At 46.5% G+C, this 24,742-nt stretch overlaps 1 protein-coding gene across 1 annotated transcript in view; it reads left to right on the forward strand.

The window, feature by feature from the left end:
- PGM1 (phosphoglucomutase 1) overlaps nucleotides 1-14,349 on the forward strand; it is a 38,690-nt gene extending 24,341 nt beyond the window's left edge. The window contains exons 8-11 of the mRNA XM_069981373.1: nucleotides 7,406-7,541; nucleotides 8,398-8,581; nucleotides 8,736-8,870; nucleotides 14,111-14,349. Coding sequence (XP_069837474.1) covers nucleotides 7,406-7,541; nucleotides 8,398-8,581; nucleotides 8,736-8,870; nucleotides 14,111-14,200 — 545 coding nt within the window. The 3' untranslated portion in view covers nucleotides 14,201-14,349. The remainder of the gene's footprint in view (nucleotides 1-7,405; nucleotides 7,542-8,397; nucleotides 8,582-8,735; nucleotides 8,871-14,110) is intronic.
- The last annotated feature ends 10,393 nt before the right edge of the window (nucleotides 14,350-24,742 follow it).

Consider the following 24,742-nt stretch of genomic DNA (forward strand, 5'->3'; position numbering starts at 1 on the left):
TCAGTGCCTCCCCTGCTTACAGCCCCGCCCTCTTCAGTCATATTTACCTGTGGCTGTGGTGGATCCGGACTGTGATGGAAGCGGCCGCCGAAGCCCCGCCCCCATGCCGGTAAGCCCCGCCCCCTGTATGGCCACTATGCTTTCTATAAGCCTATGAGGCTTATGGTAAAAAGCAAACTGCTGTAGGCAGTATCTTCCTCCGGCCACCAGAGGCCGCTCTCTCCTCCCAGCTGGTTCTTCTGCAACTGGGCTAGAAGAGCCTGAAGACAGAGAAGATGGTGTCTGCAGCAAGCAAGGTACCTACACAGGAGGAGATCTACACAGCAGGACATAAGGCAGGGGGAGGGAACCAAGGCCCTCCAGCTGCTGCAAAACTACAACTCCCATCATACCTGGAGAGCCATAGGCTGTCCATGGATGATGGGAGTTGTAGTTTTGCAACAGCTGAAGAGCCAAGGTTCCCCCTCCCTGACATAGAGGATACATATACACAGGAGACCTACACAGGAGGATACATATATACAGGAGACCTACACAGGAGGATACATATATACAGGAGGAGACATACAGAGGAGTATATAGAGCATACATATATACAGGAGAAAGCATATATACAGGGGTACATAGAGGATACATATATACAGGAGGAGGCATATATACAGGGGTACATAGAGGATACATATATACAAGAGGAGACATACTGAGGAGTATATAGAGGATACATATATACAGGAGGAGACATACAGAGGGGTACATAGAGGATACATATATACAGGAGGAGACATATATACAGGGGTACATAGAGGATACATATATACAGGAGGATACATCTATACAGGGGTACATATAGGATACATATATACAGGAGGAGACATATATACAGGGGTACATAGAGGATACATATGTACAGGAGGATACATATATACAGGGGTACATATAGGATACATATATACAGGAGGAGACATATACAGGGGTACATAGAGAAAAAGAAATGGTGTGGAGACAGCATCCATCCAGTGAAAAAATATTTTTACTTTATTTTAAGCCATTGCATATAAAAAGATTACCGGCGTTTCAGCTCTAACACTTAAGAAAGGCTCAGGAGTGTTAGAACCGAAACGTCGGTAATCTTTTTATATGCAATGGCTTAAAATAAAGTAAAAATATTTTTTCACTGGATGGATGCTGTCTCCACACCATTTCTTTTTCGCTATTGAGTATCAGGTGTGGGCCCACCTGACGGAGACTGTGCATCCCTGGGAGGTTCCGCTGTTCCAACCTTGGACTTTACCAGGGGTACATAGAGGATACATATATACAGGAGGAGACATATATACAGGAGGAGACATACAGAGGATACATATATACAGGAGGAGACATATATACAGGGGTACATATAGGATATGTATATACAGGAGGAGACATACAGAGGGGTACATAGAGGATACATATATACAGGAGGAGACATACAGAGGGGTAAATAGAGGATACATATATACAGGAGGAGACATACAGAGGATACATATATACAGGAGGAGACATATATACAGGGGTACATAGAGGATACATATATACAGGAGGAGACATACAGAGGATACATATATACAGGAGGAGACATATATACAGGGGTACATAGAGGATACATATATACAGGAGGAGACTTATATAGAGGAGGAGACATACAGAGGATACATATATACAGGAGGAGACATATATACAGGGGTACATAGAGGATACATACATACAGGAGGAGACATATATACAGGAGGAGACATACAGAGGATACATATATACAGGAGGAGACATATATACAGGGGTACATAGAGGATACATACATACAGGAGGATACATATATACAGGAGGAGACATACAGAGGATACATATATACAGGAGGAGACATATATACAGGGGTACATAGAGGATACATATATACAGGAGGAGACTTATATACAGGAGGAGACATACAGAGGATACATATATACAGGAGGAGACATATATACAGGGGTACATAGAGGATACATACATACAGGAGGAGACATATATACAGGAGGAGACATACAGAGGATACATATATACAGGAGGAGACATATATACAGGGGTACATAGAGGATACATATATACAGGAGGAGACATACAGAGGATACATATATACAGGAGGAGACATATATACAGGGGTACATAGAGGATACATACATACAGGAGGAGACATATATACAGGAGGAGACATACAGAGGATACATATATACAGGAGGAGACATATATACAGGGGTACATAGAGGATACATATATACAGGAGGAGACATACAGAGGATACATATATACAGGAGGAGACATATATACAGGGGTACATAGAGGATACATATATACAGGAGGAGACTTATATACAGGAGGAGACATACAGAGGATACATATATACAGGAGGAGACATATATACAGGGGTACATAGAGGATACATACATACAGGAGGAGACTTATATACAGGAGGAGACATACAGAGGATACATATATACAGGAGGAGACATATATACAGGGGTACATAGAGGATACATACATACAGGAGGAGACATATATACAGGAGGAGACATACAGAGGATACATATATACAGGAGGAGACATATATACAGGAGGAGACATACAGAGGATACATATATACAGGGGTGCATAGAGGATACATACATACAGAGGAGTTAGGGCTGGGCGATTAATCAAATTAATTTGCCCAGAAGGTTAGAATCAATTTTGATTAAAACCGTAAATTCAATTTTCACAAAAAATCATTGCAGGTGGAGCAGCGTAGAGTGACGGGTTGGCGGCCGGGCAAGAGGTGCAGGTCAAGCAGGCGGCGCGGAGGTGAGGTGCATGGCGGGCGGCGGTGCGTGGAGTGTCGGGCCGGAGGTGAGGTGCAGGGCGGTCGGCAGTCCGCCTAACAGAGCCGCGACTGACCTACCCTAGCTATACATATCACGTCCTGCTCCCCTCCCGGCCACACGTGCAGGTCCCCGGTCTCTGGAGGAGGCCGCAGGGACTGTAGTGGTGATAACGTTGCTTCGGGTCCTGGAGCTGAACAGCGGGATCTGCATCCTTCGATCCCGCTGTACAGCTCCAGTAATGGCAGTGACGCTATCACCTCTACAGTCCCTGTGGCCTGCTTCAGAGACCGGGGACCTGCACGTGTGGCCGGGAGGGGAACCTGTGTGCCGGGGTGAGAGGAGGAGGGATATGTGCACTCCTGCCCCAATCACCCCCAGCTGCCCAATCCCTCTAGAGTCACCCCCAGTCTGCCTCAGTGCCCCTCTGTCACCCCCAGCTGCCCCAGTCCCCCTAGAGTCACCCCCAGTCTGCCTCAGTGCCCCTCTGTCACCCCCAGCTGCCCCAGTCCCCCTAGAGTCACCCCCAGTCCCCCTCAGTCATCCACAGTCTGCCCAGTCCCCCTCAGTCACCCCAGTCTGCCCCAGTCCCTCTCAGTCATCCACAGTCTGCCCAGTCCCCCCTCAGTCGCCCAAGTCTGCCCCAGTCCCCCTTCAGTCACCCCCAGTCTGCCCTAGTCCTCATTCAGTCAACTCCAACTGCCCCAGTCCCGCTTAAGTCAACCCCAGTTTGCCCCAGTCCCCCTCAGTCACCCCCAGCTGCCCCACTCACCCCCCAGTTTGCCCCGTACACCCCCAGCTCTCCCAGTCATCCCCAGCTGCCCCAGTTTCCCCCAGTATGCCCCTGTCACCTCTCATCTATACCTTTATTCCTACTACACCCCTCATCTTTACCTGTACTACTACAGCCTACATCTGTACCTGTACTACTAATCCCCCTCATCTGTACTACTAATACACCCCTCATTTATACCTGTACTACCTCACCCCTCATCTTTACCTGTACTACTACAGCCCACATCTATACCTGTACTACTAATCCCCCTCATCAGTATTACTAATACCCCCCATATCTATACCTGTACTACCTCACCCCTCATCTTTACCTGTACTACTACACCCATTATCCACTATACCTCCACTACTACACTCTACCGAGATGGAGGCACCATGTGTCCCACTACCCCCCCCCCCTCGCTTATCCCGGAAATGCCCCTGCCTGCATGTGTCCCTGCTACATAGAGGATACATATATACAGGAGGGCATAGAGGATACATATATACAGGAGTACATAGTGGATACATGTATACAGCAGTAAATAGAGGATACATGTATACAGCAGTACATAGAGGATACATATATACAGGGGGAGGCATATATACAGCAGTACATAGAGGATACATATATACAGGGGGAGGCATATATACAGTAGTACATAGAGGATACATATATATACAAGAGTACATAGAGTATACATATATATACAGGAGTACATAGAGGAGGCATATATACAGGAGGACATAGAGGATACATATATACAGCAGTACATAGAGGAGACGTATATACAGAAGTATATAGATGATACATATATACAAGTGGAGACCTACACAGGAGTACATAGAGGAGACATATATACAGAAGTACATCGAGTGATATAAACTATTGTAAAAATACAGTAACCCCAGCTTTCCCAGCATCTTGCGTAGTAGTCAGTATAATGAAGGTCAGGCAGCTTTCCCAGCATCTTGTATTTGTAGTCAGTATAATGGAGGTCACCCAGCTTTCCCACCATCTTATACTCAGTATGATGGAGGTCACCCAGCTTTCCCACCATCTTATACTCAGAATGATGGAGGTCACCCAGCTTTCCCACCATCTTATCCTCAGTATAATGGAGGTCACCCAGCTTTCCCACCATCTTATACTCAGTATGATGGAGGTCACCCAGCCTTCCAGCATCTTGTACACAGTTTTATAGGGGTTACCAGCTTTTCCACCATCTTATACTTAGTATGATGGAGGTCACCCAGCTTTCCAGCATCTTGTACACAGTATTATGGGGGTCACCAGCTTTTCCACCATCTTATACTCAGTAGGATGGAGGTCACCCAGCTTTCCCAGCATCTTATACTAAATATGATGGAGGTCACACAGCTTTCCCAGTATCTTGTAGTCAGTATGATGGAGGTTACCCAGCTTTCCCACCATCTTATACTCAGTATGACGGGGGTCACCCAGCTTTCCCACCATCCTATACTCAGTATGATGGAGGTCACCCAGCTTTCCCACCATCTTATACTCAGAATGATGGAGGTCACCCAGCTTTCCCACCATCTTATCCTCAGTATAATGGAGGTCACCCAGCTTTCCCACCATCTTATACTCAGTATGATGGAGGTCACCCAGCCTTCCAGCATCTTGTACACAGTTTTATAGGGGTTACCAGCTTTTCCACCATCTTATACTTAGTATGATGGAGGTCACCCAGCTTTCCAGCATCTTGTACACAGTATTATGGGGGTCACCAGCTTTCCCACCATCTTATACTCAGTATGATGGAGGTCACCCAGCTTTCCCAGCATCTTATACTAAATATGATGGAGGTCACACAGCTTTCCCAGTATCTTGTAGTCAGTATGATGGAGGTTACCCAGCTTTCCCACCATCTTATACTCAGTATGACGGGGGTCACCCAGCTTTCCCACCATCCTATACTCAGTATAATGGAGGTCACCCAGCTTTCACAGCATCTTATACTTAGTATCATGGAGGTCACCCAGCTTTCCCAGCATCTTATAATCAGTATGATGGAGGTCACCCAGCTTTCCAGCATCTTATACTCAGTATGATAGAGGTCACCCAGCTTTCCCACCATCCTTTACTCAGTATAATGGAGGTCACCCAGCTTTCACAGTATCTTATACTTAGTATCATGGAGGTCACCCAGCTTTCCCACCATCTTATACTCAGTATGATAGAGGTCACCCAGCTTTCCCACCATCCTATACTCAGTATAATGGAGGTCACCCAGCTTTCACAGCATCTTATACTCAGTATCATGGAGGTCACCCAGCTTTCCCAGCATCTTATACTCAGTATGATGGAGGTCACCCAGCTTTCCAGCATCTTGTACTCAGTATGATAGAGGTCACCCAGCTTTCCTAGCATCTGTCTATGGGACCGTTCTGTGTCATCACTGAGCCGCCCCATAGACTTATACAGGAAAGTGAGTTCTGACCCTTTCACAGGGCACAGTAGGATATTTGGTCACAAATGACTGAAAGGACCGAAGATGTTATAGGTAAGAGGCCAGAGTGGTCCTTTAAGGATGGGCTGCCAGCCTGCTACTCATGGGCCAGTGCTGTGTACTTGCCCCCCGGGCTAAAATTTGCCAGCCAGCCCCTGTTAAATACTCTGTGCTGCTGGCAACCCTGCCCCTTCCACTATGTAACTTTAAGTCTGTGGCCTCCCACTTGTCTCCACATCGTAACACTGCCGGCCATATACAATCCTGTCCTCACTGACAAGTGGCTGGTTACTGTCCCCACAAGGTCATGACATTCTTCTCCTGAAATACTCTGTGCTGCCTGGGTCCTTTTCTCTTGCTCTTTGAGTTCTGTGTTTTTATGCCCCTCCTCACATCATAACACGGTCCTCGATAACATGACATAAATTGTTAGTCACTGCCCCCCAAAAGATGAGGATCTGCTGTTCTTAAATACCCTGTGCTGCTGGCTCCTTGCTCCCATCATTAATCAACTTATTAACATTCCCCCGTCTCTTTTTTTGTTTTCTTTTTTTCTTTTTTTTTTTAGTGCTCACACTTGAGTGGACAGATTGCATGCACCATCCCTGAAATACTCTGTGCTGCTAATGATCCTGATCCTTTGGGGTTGACCAGTTGTATGGGTGTAGAGGCTAGGTTCACACTATGTTTTTGCAATCCGTTTTGATCCATTTTGCCATTGACTTCCATTATAAAAAAAAATAAAATAAATAAGGATGTTATTTTTTTTTTTTTTTTTTTTTAACAGATACAAAAATAAGGTTGACCACGTTTTGGTGTATGCTTAAAAAAGGATCGGTTTTGATCCGTGTTTTTTTTTTTTTTTTTTTATAATAAAAGTCAATGGAAAAACGGATCAAAATGGATGCACACAGTTGCGTCCGTTTTTTTCATCCAATTTTTCATCCGTTTTTTTTTGCAAAAAATGGATTGCAAAAACGTAGTGTGAACCCAGCCTTACAGGGGTGCTCCACACCCATACAACTGGTCAATGTCAGGTCAAGGATCAGGATCATTAGCAGCACAGAGTATTTCAGGGATGGTGCATGCAATCTGTCCACTCAAGTGTAGTTACTAAAAAAAAAAAACGGATTGCAAAAACGTTGTGTAAACCTGCCTAATGTAGAGGTGACCCTGTGTATACTGGAGAAGACTGTCCCCTAATTATTTTGCTGTTGTGGTATACAGAGTATATAGCCAGTAGTGACTGTCCTCTATAGTAGCTGACTTGTATTGTCTGAATCCTGACAGGGTCGGATCACATCAGGGAAAAGGACGGATTGTGGGCCGTTCTCGCCTGGTTATCCATCATTGCTACCCGCAGACAGAGTGTGGAAGACATCCTGAGAGATCACTGGCAAAAATATGGACGGAACTTCTTCACCAGGTAAGTTTTATCCCAAATCCAGACGTTTTATGGATGGATTGTTCGGCTAAGATTAGCCCCACCATCCATCTTATATAGAGCCGTATTCTTCATCTGTGTATATACATTACGTTGCTTATTCTGTGCTGACCCTTAAAGGGGTACTCTTCCCTTATTTATCAGCTGCTGTATGTCCTGAAGAAAATGGTGTTTTCTTTCCAGTCTTACATGGTGCTCTCTGCTGTCATCTCTGTCTGATACAGGAGCTGTCCAGAGCAGTAGTAGCAAAACCCCTTAATAAACCTGTACTGCTCTGGACAGTTCCTGACATGGACAGAGGTGGCAGCAGAGAGCACTGTGTCAGACTGAAAAGAAAACACCACTTCCTGCAGGACATACAGCAGCTGATAAATACTGGAAGACTTGAGATTTTTAAATAGAAGTAATTTACAAATGTATATAACATTCTGACACCAGTTGATTTGAAAGAAAAAGTTTTTCGCTTGAGTACCCCTTTACATGGCCCAATGCTGCAGTGCAGGTGAGCGCTGTTTGCATGTTCATCGGTTAAGCACTGGATCTACACAGGGAGATAGCTGCTAAAATTGATAGTGTAATAGGGGTTTAGCTATATCCTGTTTTTGACCCCATCAGCAAAGTAGTGCAGCTCTGGAGTATGATACAGGATGTAATTCAGGATCAGTACAGGATAAGTAATGTAATGTATGTACACAGTGACCCCACCAGCAGAATAGTGAGTGCAGCTCTGGAGTATAATACAGGATGTAACTCAGGATCGGTACAGGATAAGTAATATTTCTATCAATGAAGATAAACTCTGCACATTGATGTTTTTTCTTTGTATCCTGCCTTATAGATACGACTATGAAGAGGTTGATTCAGATGGAGCCAACAAAATGATGAAGGACCTAGAGACGCTTATGTTTGACCGCTCCTTTGTTGGGCAGAAATTCTCTGTTGGGGATAAAGTTTACACTGTGGAAAAAGCCGATAACTTTGAGTACAGTGATCCAGTTGATGGAAGTATTTCAAGGAACCAGGTAGGATTAAATCTCCAGCGATATCATAACACTGCAACTCCCGGCAGGGTATGCTGGGAGTTGTAGTTTTGCAATGGTTGGAGAGACACCGGTTTTAGAGCACTGCTATTGTGAGGTCTCCATAATAAACATTTGGACCAACTTCTGTCATCAGGGCTTAAGGATCATCTTTACCGATGGCTCCCGCATCATCTTCAGACTGAGCGGCACCGGCAGTGCCGGAGCAACTGTTCGACTGTATATAGACAGCTACGAGAAGGACGCCCCCAAAATATACGAGGACCCTCAGGTAGATACAGTAATGTGCTCTATTACTTTGTGGTTATGAAATTCCTAAAGGAGATGTCTGGCAAAAAATGTTACTAAAGTATTATATTGCTCCCCAAAAGTTATACAAATCCCCAATATACACTTATTACGGGAAATACTTATAAAATGCTTTTTTTTTTTCCTGCACTTACTACTGCATCAAGGCCTTTACTTCCTGGCTAACATGGTGATGTCACTTCCTGGATAACATGATGATGTCACGACCCGACTCCTAGAGCTGTGCGGGCTGTGGCTGCTGAAAAGGATGATGGCAGGGGGATGCTCAGTGTCCCTCCAGTGCCATGTCACTCAGTGTCCCCCTGCCATCATCCTCTCCAGCAGCCACAGCCCGCACAGCTCTGGGAGTCGGGTCATGACCTCACCATGTTATCCAGGTTGTGACCTCACCATGTTATCCAGAAAGTGACCTCACCATGTTATCCAGAAAGTGACATCACCATGTTATCCAGAAAGTGACATCACCATGTTATCCAGAAAGTGACATCACCATGTTATCCAGAAAGTGACCTCACCATGTTATCCAGAAAGTGACCTCACCATGTTATCCAGAAAGTGACCTCACCATGTTATCCAGAAAGTGACATCACCATGTTATCCAGAAAGTGACATCACCATGTTATCCAGAAAGTGACATCACCATGTTTTCCAGGAAGTGACATCACCATGTTATCCAGGAAGTGAAGCCTTGATGCAGTAGTACGTGCAGGGAAAAAACACTTTTTATAAGCATTTCCCATAATAAGTGTATATTGGTGATTTGTATAACTTTTGGGGGGAAACACAATACTTTAATAAACATTTTCACTGGACTTCTCCTTTAAATTGCCTTGTACATACAGTATCCACTCGTTGAAGGTCTATCTTATGTAAACTCTTCATAGAAGGATGTGATCCTAGACAGAGAGGTAGAGAAATGTATTCCATGCTTCCCAGGAATGTTATGCTGGATAATGGATGTCTGGGTTGTGCTGATGATCTGGAAGCTTCTTAGGTTAATGCTTATCCTGTGTTGAAGAGATCTGACTGTCACTGAGCAGATGTATTATAGTCAGCAAAACTACGTCACATAAACTTATAGATCATATTTCCTCAGAGTTTGAGGAATTCTAATTGTAATATGTCTTATATCTGCCCCCCCCCCCCCCCCCCAAAAAAAAAACATTTTTAAAGGGTCAGAAACATTAAAGATTTTTTTTTCCATTTTAAGCGGAACGTGTCCGAACCTATAATAAGATTTGAAGATTTGCTGACATCCTGCATAGAGGGATAAGCTAGAATTAAGAGCTGCCACCTTCTCTTCATATTCCCAGGCTGGGTAATATCCTGCCCCGACATGGCAAAAGCACTATTTTTACAATGATATTAAGATAATAAATGATCTCATGCCAGTCCATTATATCCTATGGGAGCGACTGGTAGGTGCAGCAGCCAACGCCACGTACACAGACATCGCTTAGTTTAGCACAATATTGAAGAACAACTAACCAAGTGTGTCGCTGCAGTATAGTCTGTTTTCTGTTCATGGCTTTGGGCTTAGGGCTTTACTGTGACTCTGACGTTAAATGGAAATTATAATAAAACTAAATGGAATTACAGTGGAGCCTTGTGGAACTTCCGGAAATTGCATAGGGCTCCATTATAATTCCGTTGACTACTACTTTAGCAGTGAGACAGAGATGAAGAGGCAGAACACGCGCTGCTGAGCACATATGACCCTTCGTTCCAGCGATTGGTGGGGGTCCTAGCACCCAGACCCTAACTGATACAAACCTCTGAAAGATCGCTGTGACATGTCAGAAGTTTGTTTAAATGATAGGTACCCTAGGTAACGTGATACTGTCACACACACACACACACCCTTACTCTATGTGCCATTCTCCACACCATGCACAAGCTTAGATGCTGCACATTTGATATATACCTGTATATCACTTGTCTGCATCTTCTTTCTGCTTAATTTCAGCAGTGGTAAAGGGCGGTGACAGTATCACTTTAAAATCTCAACTAATGATAGTGAAAGGGCACAGTGAAATTCAGCAAGTGTAGATTTTGACCCACTGTCATAGTGCAATCCTCCTAAGTTGTATAGCCTAACGCTGCGTTTACACGGAACAATTATCGTTCGAATTTTCGCAATAACGATCACATTTAAGCGATAATCGTTCTGTGTAAACACAGCAAACGACAAGTCGATGAGTGAAAAATCGTTCATTTTGATCTTTCAACATGTTCTCAAATCGTCGTTCATCGTTCGCTAAAAATTTGCAGATCGTTCCGTGTAAACAGTCTTTCAAAGATTTACCCTATGTAAAAGATGGGCTTAAGCGATCTTAAAAACGATCGCATTAACAAATTTTCTTACGATTTTTCTAACTATTTATTCGTCTAAACGCTGATCGTTATAAAAACCAAATTGTTGCTTCAAATCGTTAAACGATCGATTGGGTGAATTATCGCTCCGTGTAAACGTAGCATTATATGTTAGGTTTATATCAGCCTAATCTAGTGATCTCAGCAGGTTTGACCATTTAATGCGCAGGTGGCCGCAGTCCTCCAGTTGTTGCGAAACTACAATTAGACTCATGCTTGTACAGCTAAAACATTCGGTTTGGCTGTCTAGACATGATAGAAATTGTAGTTTTGCAACAGCTTGAGGGCCGCGAGTTTGCCGTCCCTGATCTAATATGTGTGATGCCCCCACCACCCACACACACTATGCTACCATTAGAGGAGCCTGGCAATGGCTTACCCACTCTCACCATCCTATCCTATACTTTCCCCACTTAGTACAGGTGCACTCTCTGTGTGGGAGAAATCAGGAGAGATAGCTGTCAGCTGAATTTCCATTTAGTTGACCACTATCTAATGTGTATGAATGTGTTTGTGTGTGGCGAGCTTCATTCTGGTATTATTGCACAGTTAGTGTATCATTTACCAGGACTATATTCTGAGAATATCAAAATCTATCAGGGGTTCTCAACTGGCATCAAACCACCGCTAGACATCCATAGTCGTCTCTGCATAATCTATCATAAAGCGACAACTTCCAACCTAGGGATGCAATGTTGAACAATTCCTGAGGATACCTTCCAAGTAAGTGGGTGGAGGGGCGTGATGCCAGTCTCCCTCCTGGGCCCCGTAGAGGTGGTGTGGCGCCATGGCCTCTGGGTCACTGCCCATTCTGTCTCTATGTGACTTGCTGAGTCCTGGGTGTATCTGGCTGCCTGAAAATCCCTCATTTACTGCTTTTAAACGTAGAGATTGCACAACAGGAAATGTATTTGCGGATCCCTTCAGCTCCTCCAGTTACCCGCACCTGCGCCGCTCCCAATGCCAGCGAATTGTTCCCCCCGCGTGAAAAGCGACGTAACCTAATTTAGTCTTTTTACAATGTGAATGACATTTTAATAAACTTTACCTCCTACCCGGCGGATTAAGCACAATTAACCTTTTGTAAACCCACAATGCCCTTGTTACTCGTGTGCCGCGGTTTATTGTAGCGCAGAGCAGCGCCGGAATCAGACCTTTAACAAGTTCTTAATTCCTAATGTCTTTCTTATGCTCCCAAGATAGCGTCTCTGCCGGCTGCTGCCAAACTCAAATTCCTTCCTGTTCTCTGCTGTGGTTTTTGGCTATGGTGGCGTTTCCTGTCGTTTTAGGCAGCTCTGACACATCGCGGGTCGACTACTCTAGAACGGGATTGAAGGGAAGGAAAATAAATGAAGTATTTTCACTTTTAAAAAATTTGTATTTTTAAATTTTCATATCCCAGTTGTTACAAATTAGAAAAAATTAGAAAGATGTCAGATGCCATGAAAGACAAAGCAGGTGGCTGCATAACCTGTGATCCTCGCTTGACATTTTGGGGGTGGGGGAGGGGGTGTTAGTCAGATTAGCTAGACTGGTCATTTTTGGGTGAGTAGAGGTGTATCGGTTGTACATTGTGTACACAGCTGTGGGGGCACATACTTCCCGTAGGTGACACTTTCTTATGTTCTCATCCAACTAAAACTCCACCTTAGCCCTCAAGGCACAACTGCACTTTGCCTCCTGTGATGTCTAACTGACTCTGTAGAACTGTAAGATGGCTTACATCTTGCTTAGCCAATCAGAGCTGAGCAACCTGTGTCATCTGACAAAGGGAGGCTGGCTTAAAGGGGTACTCCAGCGGGGGGGGGGGCACTTTTTTGCTGGGCCCTGGGAGGAGGTGGCCGAGGGAAAAGACGTCCACTTACCTCCCCGGTTCCAGCGGCGTGTCCCGCATCGCGGCGCTCCGGTGCCTGGTTCCCGGCCGCTTCTTGGTGTCTGATGCGGGCCCGAGACAATACGTCTCAGGTCCGCTCAGCCACTCAGTGACTGACAGAGGCGGGATCTGAGCGCACTTGAAATGGATCCCGCCTCCTTCACTGAGTAGCTGAGTGGATCTGAGACGTCACGTCTCGGGCCCGCGTCAGACACCCGAAAGCGGCCGGGAACCGGACACCGAGCGCCGCGATGCGAAACCCGCGAAAAAGTTTTTTTTCATAACGATCAGCGTTTAGACGGTACGATATATCGTATGGAAAAATCATTTTGCGATTGCGCACCCGCAGCCCGGCCCCCTGCGCCGCCCTAATCGCCAAATTTCAAACGGCTCCTCTTCAGCCAATCAGTACTTAAGAGGAGCACTGATTGGCTGAAGAGGAGCCGTTTGAAATTTCCGGCTCACCTCTTCAGCCAATCAGTGCACTCAAGAGCGGAGACGGGGATGTCGAAGACCTGCTACGCAGAGCAGGTAACGTATGGTCGTGGCGGCAGGGGGGGGGGGGGGCGATCAGAGCGGCGGCAGGGGGGGGGGGGCGATCAGAGCGGCGGCAGGGGGGGGGAGGCTGCGGATGAGCGGGGGGCCGGGCAGCGGGACTATCGCGCGACGACTGTTTACACGGAACGATCGGCGAATTTTTTTAGAACGACGATTTGATAACTTGTTGAAAGATCAAAATGAATGATTTCTCGTTCGTCGTTTGATCGTTCGCTGCGTTTACACGTACGATTATCGTTCGAATTGGATCGTTATCGCACAAATTCGCACGATAATCGTTACGTGTAAACGCAGCATAACCACAACCTTTTAGAATACAAAAAAAAAACAACCTGATATGATATTGTTGTGACCACATGTGCACATGTACCACACTCACTGACTCCTTTCTCCTGCAGGTCATGCTGGCTCCCCTCGTCACCATTGCACTGAAGCTCTCCAAGCTACAAGAGCGGACAGGCCGCACATCCCCGACGGTCATTACATAAAGCAGCCTGCTCCATCTCGACCTTACACGTGTATAATTTTTGTGTAGATTCCTATAAATGTCCCCATAGTCTCCCTGTCATCGTGTCAGTCACAATCATGTATGTACCGGAGATGGAGAGAGGAAAGAGTAAAAGTGGTTGGAAACAGAGGTTTGTGTCTTCTTGTTATTGCAGATGCCAATAATGGGGTCCGGTGGTCACTTTCTGCTGCACGCTGGTGTACATGTATGCCAAATGTGCACTGGGGACATATGTGCAGGGGCGTCTTTAGTGCGTAGGGCAGCAGAAGCTGTTAATACGGCCTGGGTGTATCATTACTAGGTGTAATATGGCCCTTAGTCCAAGCTGCGGTAAATCCACTCCTTTAAAGTGACTCTGTACCCACAATCTGACCCCCCCCCCCATAACCACTTGTACCTTCGGATAGCTGCTTTTAATCCAAGATCTGTCCTGGGGTCCGTTCAGCAGGTGATGCAGTTATTGTCCTAAAAAACAACTGTTGCAGCCCTGTGTCAAATTGGCGTTGCCTAGAGTACCCATGCTCTAGAATTGCGACACCCCTCCATCCCTCCTCCCACCCTCTTCATCATTAGAACAATTTTTTGCTATTCATCACCTGTGTGAACACTGCACGTGAGCTGGATGGTTAAGGCACCTGTGCAGTGTTCAGTCAGGTGAGAAATAGTAAAAATCCTGCCCAGGGGCGTTCCTAGTGATGGGGAGGGACAGAGGGGTTTTGCAATCCTAGGGCATACACACTCTAGGCCACACCAATTTGACACAGGGCTGCAAGTTTAAAAGTTGTTTTTTATGACCATAACTGCATCACCTGCCGAAGAGACCCCAGGACAGATCTTGGATTAAAAGCAGCTATCCGAAGGTACAAGTGGTTTGGGGGGCAGATTGTGGGTACAGAGTCGCTTTAATACCTCTGTGGCCGAAAGGATGCAGAGTGAACTTTAGCCACTAGGTGTCTCCGTTTTCACAAAAAAAATCCAATAAAGACATTGAAGCTTACTCAGATTCCTCCCAAAGTCTTGTTGGCTCCCAACCAATAATTTATTAAGATGATCCAATACGTCAATTGTCTCTTTTTAAAGTTTATATATTTTCTGTATCTGGTTACACGAAGCACAAAGCAACCCAATTTTCTGCGGTAGACACTCCACTGAAAAGCGCTGGCTGTGCTCCAAGCAGTAATGAAAGCTCTTCTCCTAAACCGCCCCCCCCCCCCCTTCCTGATGACATCATGTGTGCATGTAACAGTGCCGTACTGTAATGCTGCAGACCCCAGTCATTTAAAATGTCATGTACGGAGAGGAGAAGAAAAAAAGTCTCCTTACATTTCGGCCTCCAGTGAAAGATTATTAAACAAGGTTCCTATTTAGCGATGGAGAGAGGCCACCTTGTGAAGACATTGGCCTAATCTGCCCTCTCGGCTTCCATCGGTGCTGTAGGGACCTGGAGTCGAATATCTTTCTCCCCAGGATTAAGAATTAGCAACCGTGAAAGACTCGACTATTAATAGGGCTTCAATGTTTTCTCCCCTGAAAAGAGAAAAAAAAAAACTTGCATAATTGTAGGTTGTGGGGACAGGAAGAATGGTTGTATAAGGGTTAAATATCCACATATAAAACCCTGCTGTGGCTGTTGGGGCATGATGGGAGTTGTAATTTTGCAACCACTGGAGAGGACCAGAGTTAGGGACCAGGGCAATATGGCCAAGGCAGGATTACAGGGCATGATGGGTGTTGTAGTTTTCTAACAGCTGAAGAGTCATAGGTGAGGGGACATTATACTGTTCAAGAGGGACGAAGAATGTCAAAGGCTTCTAATAATACAGCAGCATTATAAGATGGACGTATATGTGTATATGGACAAATATGTGTTTCTATAGATATATATAAAGTCATTATGGGGCAAAGATTGTTCTACACCAGGGTTGGGGAACCTTTGGTCCTCCAGCTGTTGCAAAACTACAATTCCCATCATGCCTGGACAGCCAAAGCGAAGCAACAGCTGGAGGACCAAAGGTTCCCCATCCCTGTTCTACACACTCATTCTGTCCATTGAAGAACACAACAACATTCTCTTGCTGGCTTATAATAGTTGACAACAGAGAGCAAAAGATTGTATACAGCTCCACAGAATAGGATGGAGCGAAGGATCTATATCCCTCCAGTGCTATAAAATGTTTTCATTGTCTCCAGTCTATATTGTTATACCTTGCAACCTGTCCGTCAGTGTTTTACTATTATTATACATAGCTTTATACTGCTGACATTTTATATTCTACAATCTATGTCTTTTGGACTCATTTCTCCCTATCATGGGATTTGTCTTATTTTATCCTAATCCACCCGCTCTGGTTTTTTATAGACCTGTTTGATCTGAAATAAGGGATTTCAGATGTATATTCCTGCCCTGGACACATTGAAGTCATCATATTGGGAGTTGTGTGGATTTTTTTCTGCTAATTATTATTATTATTTTTTTTTGTATGCAGTGGTACCTTGGTTTCACCCCCCAAAAATGATTTATTATTCTGAATAACATGTAAAACTAATGAAACAAACATTCAGAAACAGCAGAATACGTGATATAAGTTACTGTACAGTAATGGAGAGGATGGGAAACACAAGGGCTGATAGAGACTGCAGGGAGCATGAAGGAATGAGCAGGGCAGATGTGGGCACATACATGCAGCACTCTCTGTCCGGGGAGAGAAGGGTTACAGCTATAGAGAGATTACCTCAACAGTCCTGTCCCCTGATGTAAGCCCCAGCCTGAAGTGGATCTGCCATAATTCGGAAGGTGATGGAGACTTCCTGGGTCAGAGTACATTGCTGTAGACCCCGCTATGCCGACCATACCCCTCCTCCACTCGCGCTCCCACCCAGTACAGGGAGCTCTTACACCAAAGCAATGCTCTTAAACCAAGTTACAATTTTGAAAAACTTTGAGCTCTTAAACCAACACGCTCTTAAACCAAGGTACCACTGTACTTTAAATTTATATTGAATGTTAAAAATTTAAAATGGCCATTCATACAGGCTGACTTTAAAACTTTACAATAATACTAATGTTTTAATGTTGCAAATACAAAGTATACAAGGTAACAACTGAGCTCTGCATTATTAGAGACCTAAAATAATATATACAACATATACCAAATATGACTAGAATGCCCCCCCAGGAACTTAACAGGCCCAGGACCCTATTATCTAAAACACCAGCATACTCACACTTTAGGAGTTTTCAGTGAAATCTGTTGCGATACTCACTACCATCATAGTCTTTGACCCTGTATTCTAGTGTGGTGTCCCACTGCGGGTGTTGCTATCCTTCACACCCCTTGTAAAAGTCTGTACTTGTTTGTGGTCTTGTTGTAGCTACAGTATTTCCAAAGATGACCACTAGGTGTTGCTGTATTGTGTAACTAAGGTCTAAAGCTGCACAGCTGAAGTACTCTAAAGGGTTATTTGTATGTGTATGTACCGGATTCTGTTAACCAGTAGGATTTCTCCTTTCTTCTCTCCTCTCCTCTTTTCTATCCCGTTTCTCAATTGCACTCTTTCCACCCAACCACAGCGCATCTTACTCGCTGGTTGGAAAATTAGTCCCTTGGGTGAAGGAGAAGTGTTAGCTGAGCTTTGGTGGAGAAAGGACGCAACTCGGATAGCTCTCCACAGTGGTCCTACCTCTGCCAGTCAAGTTCTTAGTCAGTACCCCGCATGAGTAGGACGCAGAACAGCCAGCTCTTGCAGACCTTCTTGAAGCACCACACACGCTGTGTGATACACTGTTAAAGTGACTCTGTACCCACAATCTGACACCCCCCCCCCCCCCCCCAAACCGCTTGTACCTTCAGATAGCTGCTTTTAATCCAAGATTTGTCCTGCAGTCCGTTTGGCAGGTGATGCAGTTATTGTGCTTAAAAAAAAAAAAATTTTAAACTGGCAGCCCTGTTCCCTACGGGAGTGGCCTGGATTGTGTATGCATTAGGCTGGCACAACCTTTCTGTCCCTCCTCCCCACCCTCCTCCTCATTAGGAATGTTCCAGGCAGATTGCCTACTATTCGTCAGCTGTGTCAGCCCGGCACATGGGCTGGATTGTTAAGACACCTGTGCAAATGTTCAGCATAGAGAAAATGTTCCAGTGGCTTTCCTAATGATGAAGAGGGTGGGGAGAAGGGACGGAGGGGTGGTGCAAAGTCTGGGCACAGATACTCCCGTAGGGGACGGGTTGTAAGTTTAAAAGTTGTTTTTTGGAGAATAACTGCATCACCTGCCGAACGGACCGCAGGGCAGATCTTGGATTAAAAGCAGCTATGCGAAGGTACAAGTGGTTTGAGGGGGTCAGATTTTGGGTACAGAGTCACTTAAAGCCTTTCAAGAGAGGACTAGCCAACCGATAACCTCGACCCACGCCGAGGACTAGGAGTCACTACAGTGTAGGACAGTATCTACAAGAGAGCCAAAGAGCTAGGAACTGATCCGGGAGGAGCAAAGTTACGTTAACGTCTATGAACTCCATTTCACAGCGCGGGTGTACTTAGGGAATCCTAACCATTCCGCTCATCCTAGGTAACAGGGTCTGGGAACACACAAAAACACAGAAAAATGCAACAGCTCACCGCAACAGCAAGATACAGACCCACCATAGACATGAAAATAATTAAAAGCAGCCCCCCCAACTGCCCAAAAATTCCCACAAAAATAATGAGTCTCTTGGTTACTATTTGCAAACAGCGTAAACTGCCTCACCACTATAAGGTGGACTCATATCGAGGCAGACCCTACACTGTATGTACACTATGGCCTCTCCATGGCGTATAATACGCCTATGCTCTGGGCATGCAAGATCCGTCTAATACCTGCAAAAATAATTGCATCACCTGGGTAAGACAGGTGGAGTGCACGACCAAATAGAGGCAGCCACTCCCCCAACTGGAAAACAGAAAAAAAGGAAAAAATTGGTCAGCTCTCCTAAAACACTTCACACTAGGCAGGAGCATGTTGCCATGGCTGAAATTGCAAACACACAAAAACACAGAAAAATGCAACAGCTCACCGCAACAGCAAGATACAGACCCACCATAGACATGAAAATAATTAAAAGCAGCCCCCCCAACTGCCCAAAAATTCCCACAAAAATAATGAGTCTCTTGGTTACTATTTGCAAACAGCGTAAACTGCCTCACCACGATAAGGTGGACTCATATCGAGGCAGACCCTACACTGTATGTACACTATGGCCTCTCCATGGCGTATAATACGCCTATGCTCTGGGCATGCAAGATCCGTCTAATACCTGCAAAAATGAACAGTGTTCTAGGAGAGCTGACCAATTTTTTTTCCTTTTTTTCTGTTTTCCAACAGGGTCTGGGGCCTGTGTCACCTGTTAGTACGGTTCTAGGTAAGCTAGTGGGCATCAGGTGGTGTGAAGACTATAGGAAAGGTCAAAACACAGGCACAGGTAGTTTCTTCTTCTAAAACGGGTGTCAAACTCAAATACACAGTAGGCCAAAATAAAAAAAATTGGACAAAGTCGCGTGCTAACCATGATAATTATTGAAGCGCGAATGCGAGTCCTGGCATTGTCAGAGCAGCGTGCGGTGTTTCTGGCACTGTCAGTGGTGTGCGTCTTCCAGCACTATGATAAATGACATGATAAATTGCTATGATATGATTTAACCCCAACCCATGTAATAGCCAACCCCCTCCCCCAATATTGCCCCATGTAGTAGCCAACCCAACCAAAATTGCCCAACATAGTAGCCAGCCTTCCCAGTAGTGCCTAAATAGTAGCCAGCCCCCCAAATGTCCCATATAGTAACCAGCCCTGCAAAATAGTCTCCTATAGTAGCCAGCCCTCCCCAATAGTCTCATATGGTAGCCAGCCCTCTCCTGTTGTCTCATATAGTAGCCAGCCCTCCCATGTAGTCTCATATAGCAGCCAACCCTGCTCTATAGTCTCTTATATAGTAGCCATCCCTCCCCCATAGTCTCCTATAGTAGCCAGCCATCCCCCATAGTCTCATACAATAGCCAGTCCTCCCCTATAGTTTCATACAGTAGCCACCCCTCCCCCATAGTCTCATACGATAGCCAGCCCTCCCCTGTAGTTTCATACAGTAGCCAGCCCTCCCCTGTAGTTTCATACAGTATCCAGCCCTGCCCCATAGTCTCTTATATAGTAGCCAACCCCCCCCATAGTCCCATATACTACCCAGCCCTCCCCAAAGTCTCTTATATAGTAGCCAGCCCTACCAATAGTGTCTTATATAGTAGCCAGCCCCCATTGTCTCTTATATAGTAGCCAGCCCCCCATAGTCTCTTATATTGTAGCCAGCCCTGCCCAGTAGTCTCATATAGTAGCCAGCCCTCCCCAGTAGTCTCATATAGTAGTCAGCCCTCCCCCATAGTCTCTTATATCGTAGCCAGCCCTGCCCAGTAGTCTCATATAGTATCCAGCCCTCCCCCATAGTCTATTATATAGTAGCTATGGGGGGCCAGATGTAATTCAAACTCTGAATAGCCTGGCGGGCCAAAAATGATGGAACGGCGGGCCAGATTTGGCCCACGGGCCAGAGTTTGACATGACTGTTCTACAAGTATTCTTCGATGCATTCCAACCTCCCGGCAGAGCACATAACTACTTGGGTTGAGACTAGGGATGGTCCGAACCTGCCGAGGTTCGGGTTCGTATAAACCCGAACGCTCGGCAGCAGATTCCCGCTGTCTGCCCGCTCTGTGGAGCGGGTGGATACAGCGGGAGGAACGCCTGGAAAACTGGGATACAGCCTATGGCTATTGTTGTATCCCAGTTTTCCAGGCGGTCCGCCCGCTGCACGGAGCGGGCAGACAGCGGGAATCATTACCAAACTCTGTTCGGACCATCCCTAGTTGAGACTCTCACATCATTCTCCTCTCTACTACCCCAGTACAACTTATTCCACTCTGCTACATCCTGCTCAGCACTTATCACACAGATCTGGTGGTTCATCCACAATAGCCAGCCCTCCCCAGTAGTCTCATATAGTAGCCAGCCCTGCTCCATAGTCTCTTATATAGTAGCCAGCCCTCCCCCATAGTCTCTTATAGTAGCCAACCCTCCCCAATAGTCTCCTATAGTAGCCAGCTCTTCCCCATAGTCTCATATAGTATCCAGCCCTGCCCCATAGTCTCTTATATAGTAGCCAGCCCTCCCCAAAGTCTTACATAGTATCCAGCCCTCCCCATAGTCTCTTATATAATAGCCAGCCCTCCCAATAGTGTCTTATATAGTAGCCAGCCCCCCATAGTCTCTTGTATAGTAGCCAGCCCTCCCAATAGTGTCTTATATAGTATCCAGCCCTCCCCATAGTCTCTTATATAGTAGCCAGCCCTCCCCATAGTCTCTTATATAGTAGCCAGCCCTCCCAATAGTGTCTTGTATAGTAGCCAGCCCTCCCCATAGTCTCTTATATAGTTGGTGGTTCTATGTCCGTGTATTTATTGGAACTGTATCAAGTGTATCTCAAGATCCGTTGTATTCCCTGCTGCACATTAACAAGTAGTAAACCAAGTCAACGTTATCACCTGAGTCTGTGATTATTCACCACCACCTGCACTGCAACCTTGGGACACTTCCCCTTTCTGTGGGTGGCAGATCCTACCACTATTCGGGAGGGCTACTACACCGCTCTGGCCACCTGTGACTACACTATCCCAAGGGACCCTGCAGCAACCTGACAGGACACCGACCACAGGGGAGAAGGGTACAACACTTTAAAAGCAGGCATGCCATCACACCTGTGTGCCCACCAGGCACTGGCATCACGTGACAAAACCCTTAAGGTTCGGCTGTATCTCGGTTATCCACCACAGTAGTAGTGTCAAACTTCCACCTAGCAAGTGACCGGCCATCCCACCGCTACAACATCATCCTGGGGTTACCACACTAGCAGCTGATTTTCTTTCAGCTGCGAGGAGGTAATGACAGCCCATGCCTACCTGCCTGTGATCCTCTAGAACGCTCTTACTTGGGTCTTCGGGTTCCTGCTCACTGACAGCCTCCTCAGCCTCATCAATGAGTTGTTCAGCCTCACCCAGTGATTGGCTGAGGAGGCTGTCAGTGAGCAGGGACCCGAAGACTCAGGCAGGAGCATGCCGGGGGGAGCGGGAGCAGGTAAGCGTGGGTTGTCTATAGAGCCACGGCAGCCAAATAGTTAAACAAGGCTGCTTCTACATTCCCTCAGTGTAATGCTAGAATACAGAGCCATAGACTATAATGGTACTGAGTATTGCAGCAGATTTTTGCAGCAAACTCTGTAAGTGTGAAGGCACTCTTAAAGTGAGTGATCCTATATGAGAGACGGCTGCAGTATCCCAACCACAGTGACTAGCTTACAGGTGTAATGGTAGACAAGACTGCAGCCTGTCCTCCTCCAGGCCCCTCTGTCCTCCTCCAGGCCCCTCTGTCCTCCTCCAGGCCCCTCTGTCCTCCTCCAGGCCCCTCTGTCCTCCCCCAGGCCCCTCTGTCCTCCCCCAGGCCCCTCTGTCCTCCCCCAGGCCCCTCTGTCCTCCCCCAGGCCCCTCTGTCCTCCCCCAGGCCCCTCTGTCCTCCCCCAGGCCCCTCTCTCCTCCTTCAGGCCCCTCTCTCCTCCACCAGGCTCCGCTCTCCTCTTCCAGGCCTCTCTGTTCCTTCTAGACCCCTCTATCCTCCTCCAGGCCCTTCTGTCCTCCTCCAGGCCCTTCTGTCCTCCTCCAGGCCCTTCTGTCCTCCTCCAGGCTCCTCTGTCCTCCTCCAGGCTCCTCTGTCCTCCTCCAGGCTCCTCTGTCCTCCCCAAGGCCCCTCTGTCCTCCTCCAGGCCCCTCTGTCCTCCTCCAGGCCCCTCTGTCCTCCTCCAGGCCCATCTGTCCTCCTCCAGACTCCGCTCTCCTCTTCCAGGCCTCTCTGTTCCTTCTAGACCCCTCTATCCTCCTCCAGGCCCCTGTGTCCTCCTCCAGACTCCTCTCTCCCCTTCCTCCAGGCCCCTCTGTCCTCCTCCAGACTCCTCTGTCCTCTACCATGCCCCTCTGTTCCTTCTAGACTCCTCTATCCTCCTCCAGGCCCCTGTGTCCACTGCAAACCCATCTATCCTTCTCCAGACTCCTCTTCCTTCTCCAAATCCCATGTCCTCTTTCAGACCCTTCTGTCCCCTTCAGACTCCTCTAACCTCCTACAGAGCCCCTCTGTCCCTCCAGATTCCTCTTTCCCCCTCCAAACCCCTATGTCCTCCTTTTGTCCCCTTCAGACTCCCCTGTCCTCCTACAGAGCCTCTCTGTCCCTCATGACCCTCCAGACTCCTCTATCCTCCTCCAGGCCCCTCGGTCCCATCCAAACTTTCTTTTTCTCCTCAATATCCCTCAAGCAGCTATGCGCAGCTTTAACAGACAATTAAGAGCAGGTTACAAGACTTATGTTGCCATAGGACTGAGGACAGAGGAGGAAGACGGACTGGTAGCCCCATCCCCAGTGCACCAAACCAGCTAATTTACATATTAGTGGTCAGAGGAAACAGGACATTTACCCGCAAAACGGCTGTAGCCAGTGTGCACTGCGCCTTACTGACCTCACTGACCCTCGCCCAAGCTCTTCACTGTTACTGATTGAAGACAATAAACAGCAAGGATTCTGAGTGGTGAGTGCCGCCTATTTACTGTTCTACCGGCTTGTGCTCATTGATGAAAAATACTACTTCTATCTTCTTTTTAGAGGCTGTGCACCACTGGAAATGACCTGAGCTGTTTGTCATACTACACATCAGACAAGTAGTATATCACTACAATACATGTAAAACAAAGAGCGGATTATAGTGCCGACCCCCGTTCTTTTCATGCTTGTGCGATATAACTACTATAATACTGCTCTAATATGTAAATGTCTAAATGTGAATATATAAGAGAAACAGATTGCTGAACTCAGGGAGACCAGCCAAATGACAACACTGCCGGCTGCTAGTGAAAGCGCTCAATGCAGTGAAGTCCTAGGTGCATTGCCCCCTGGGAAACATGAATATGCAAAAGAGGAGCCCGTGGAGCCTCATTTAAGAGTCTCAAAACACAGGACTAGCCAGATATCCCTCCGGAAAGGACCCAGCCAAGGGGCAGCTCCTGTTAGGAAACCACCAAAACCACCATATAAAGTGGCCCTATAAGTCAATGTAATGACAAGGAATAAACCAAGGCCAGGTAACCATCCACATACATCTGTTTCGGGGTGTTGCCCCTCATCAGTGTGGAGCAGGATTCTGGCTAGGTGGGAGCAATGCCTAGTAGAGCCATAAGAGAAACAGATTGCTGAACTCAGGGAGACCAGCCAAACGACAACACTGCCAGCTGCTAGTGAAAGTGCTCAATGCAGTGAAGTCCTAGGTGCATTGCCCCCTGGGAAACATGAATATGCAAAAGAGGAGTCCGTGGAGCCTCATTGGAGAGTCTCAAAACACAGGACTAGCCAGATATCCCTCCGGGAAGGACCCAGCCAAGGGGCAGCTCCTGTTAGGAAACCACCAA

Source organism: Dendropsophus ebraccatus, chromosome 8 (assembly GCF_027789765.1).
Source record: "Dendropsophus ebraccatus isolate aDenEbr1 chromosome 8, aDenEbr1.pat, whole genome shotgun sequence".
Lineage (NCBI taxonomy): Eukaryota > Metazoa > Chordata > Amphibia > Anura > Hylidae > Dendropsophus > Dendropsophus ebraccatus.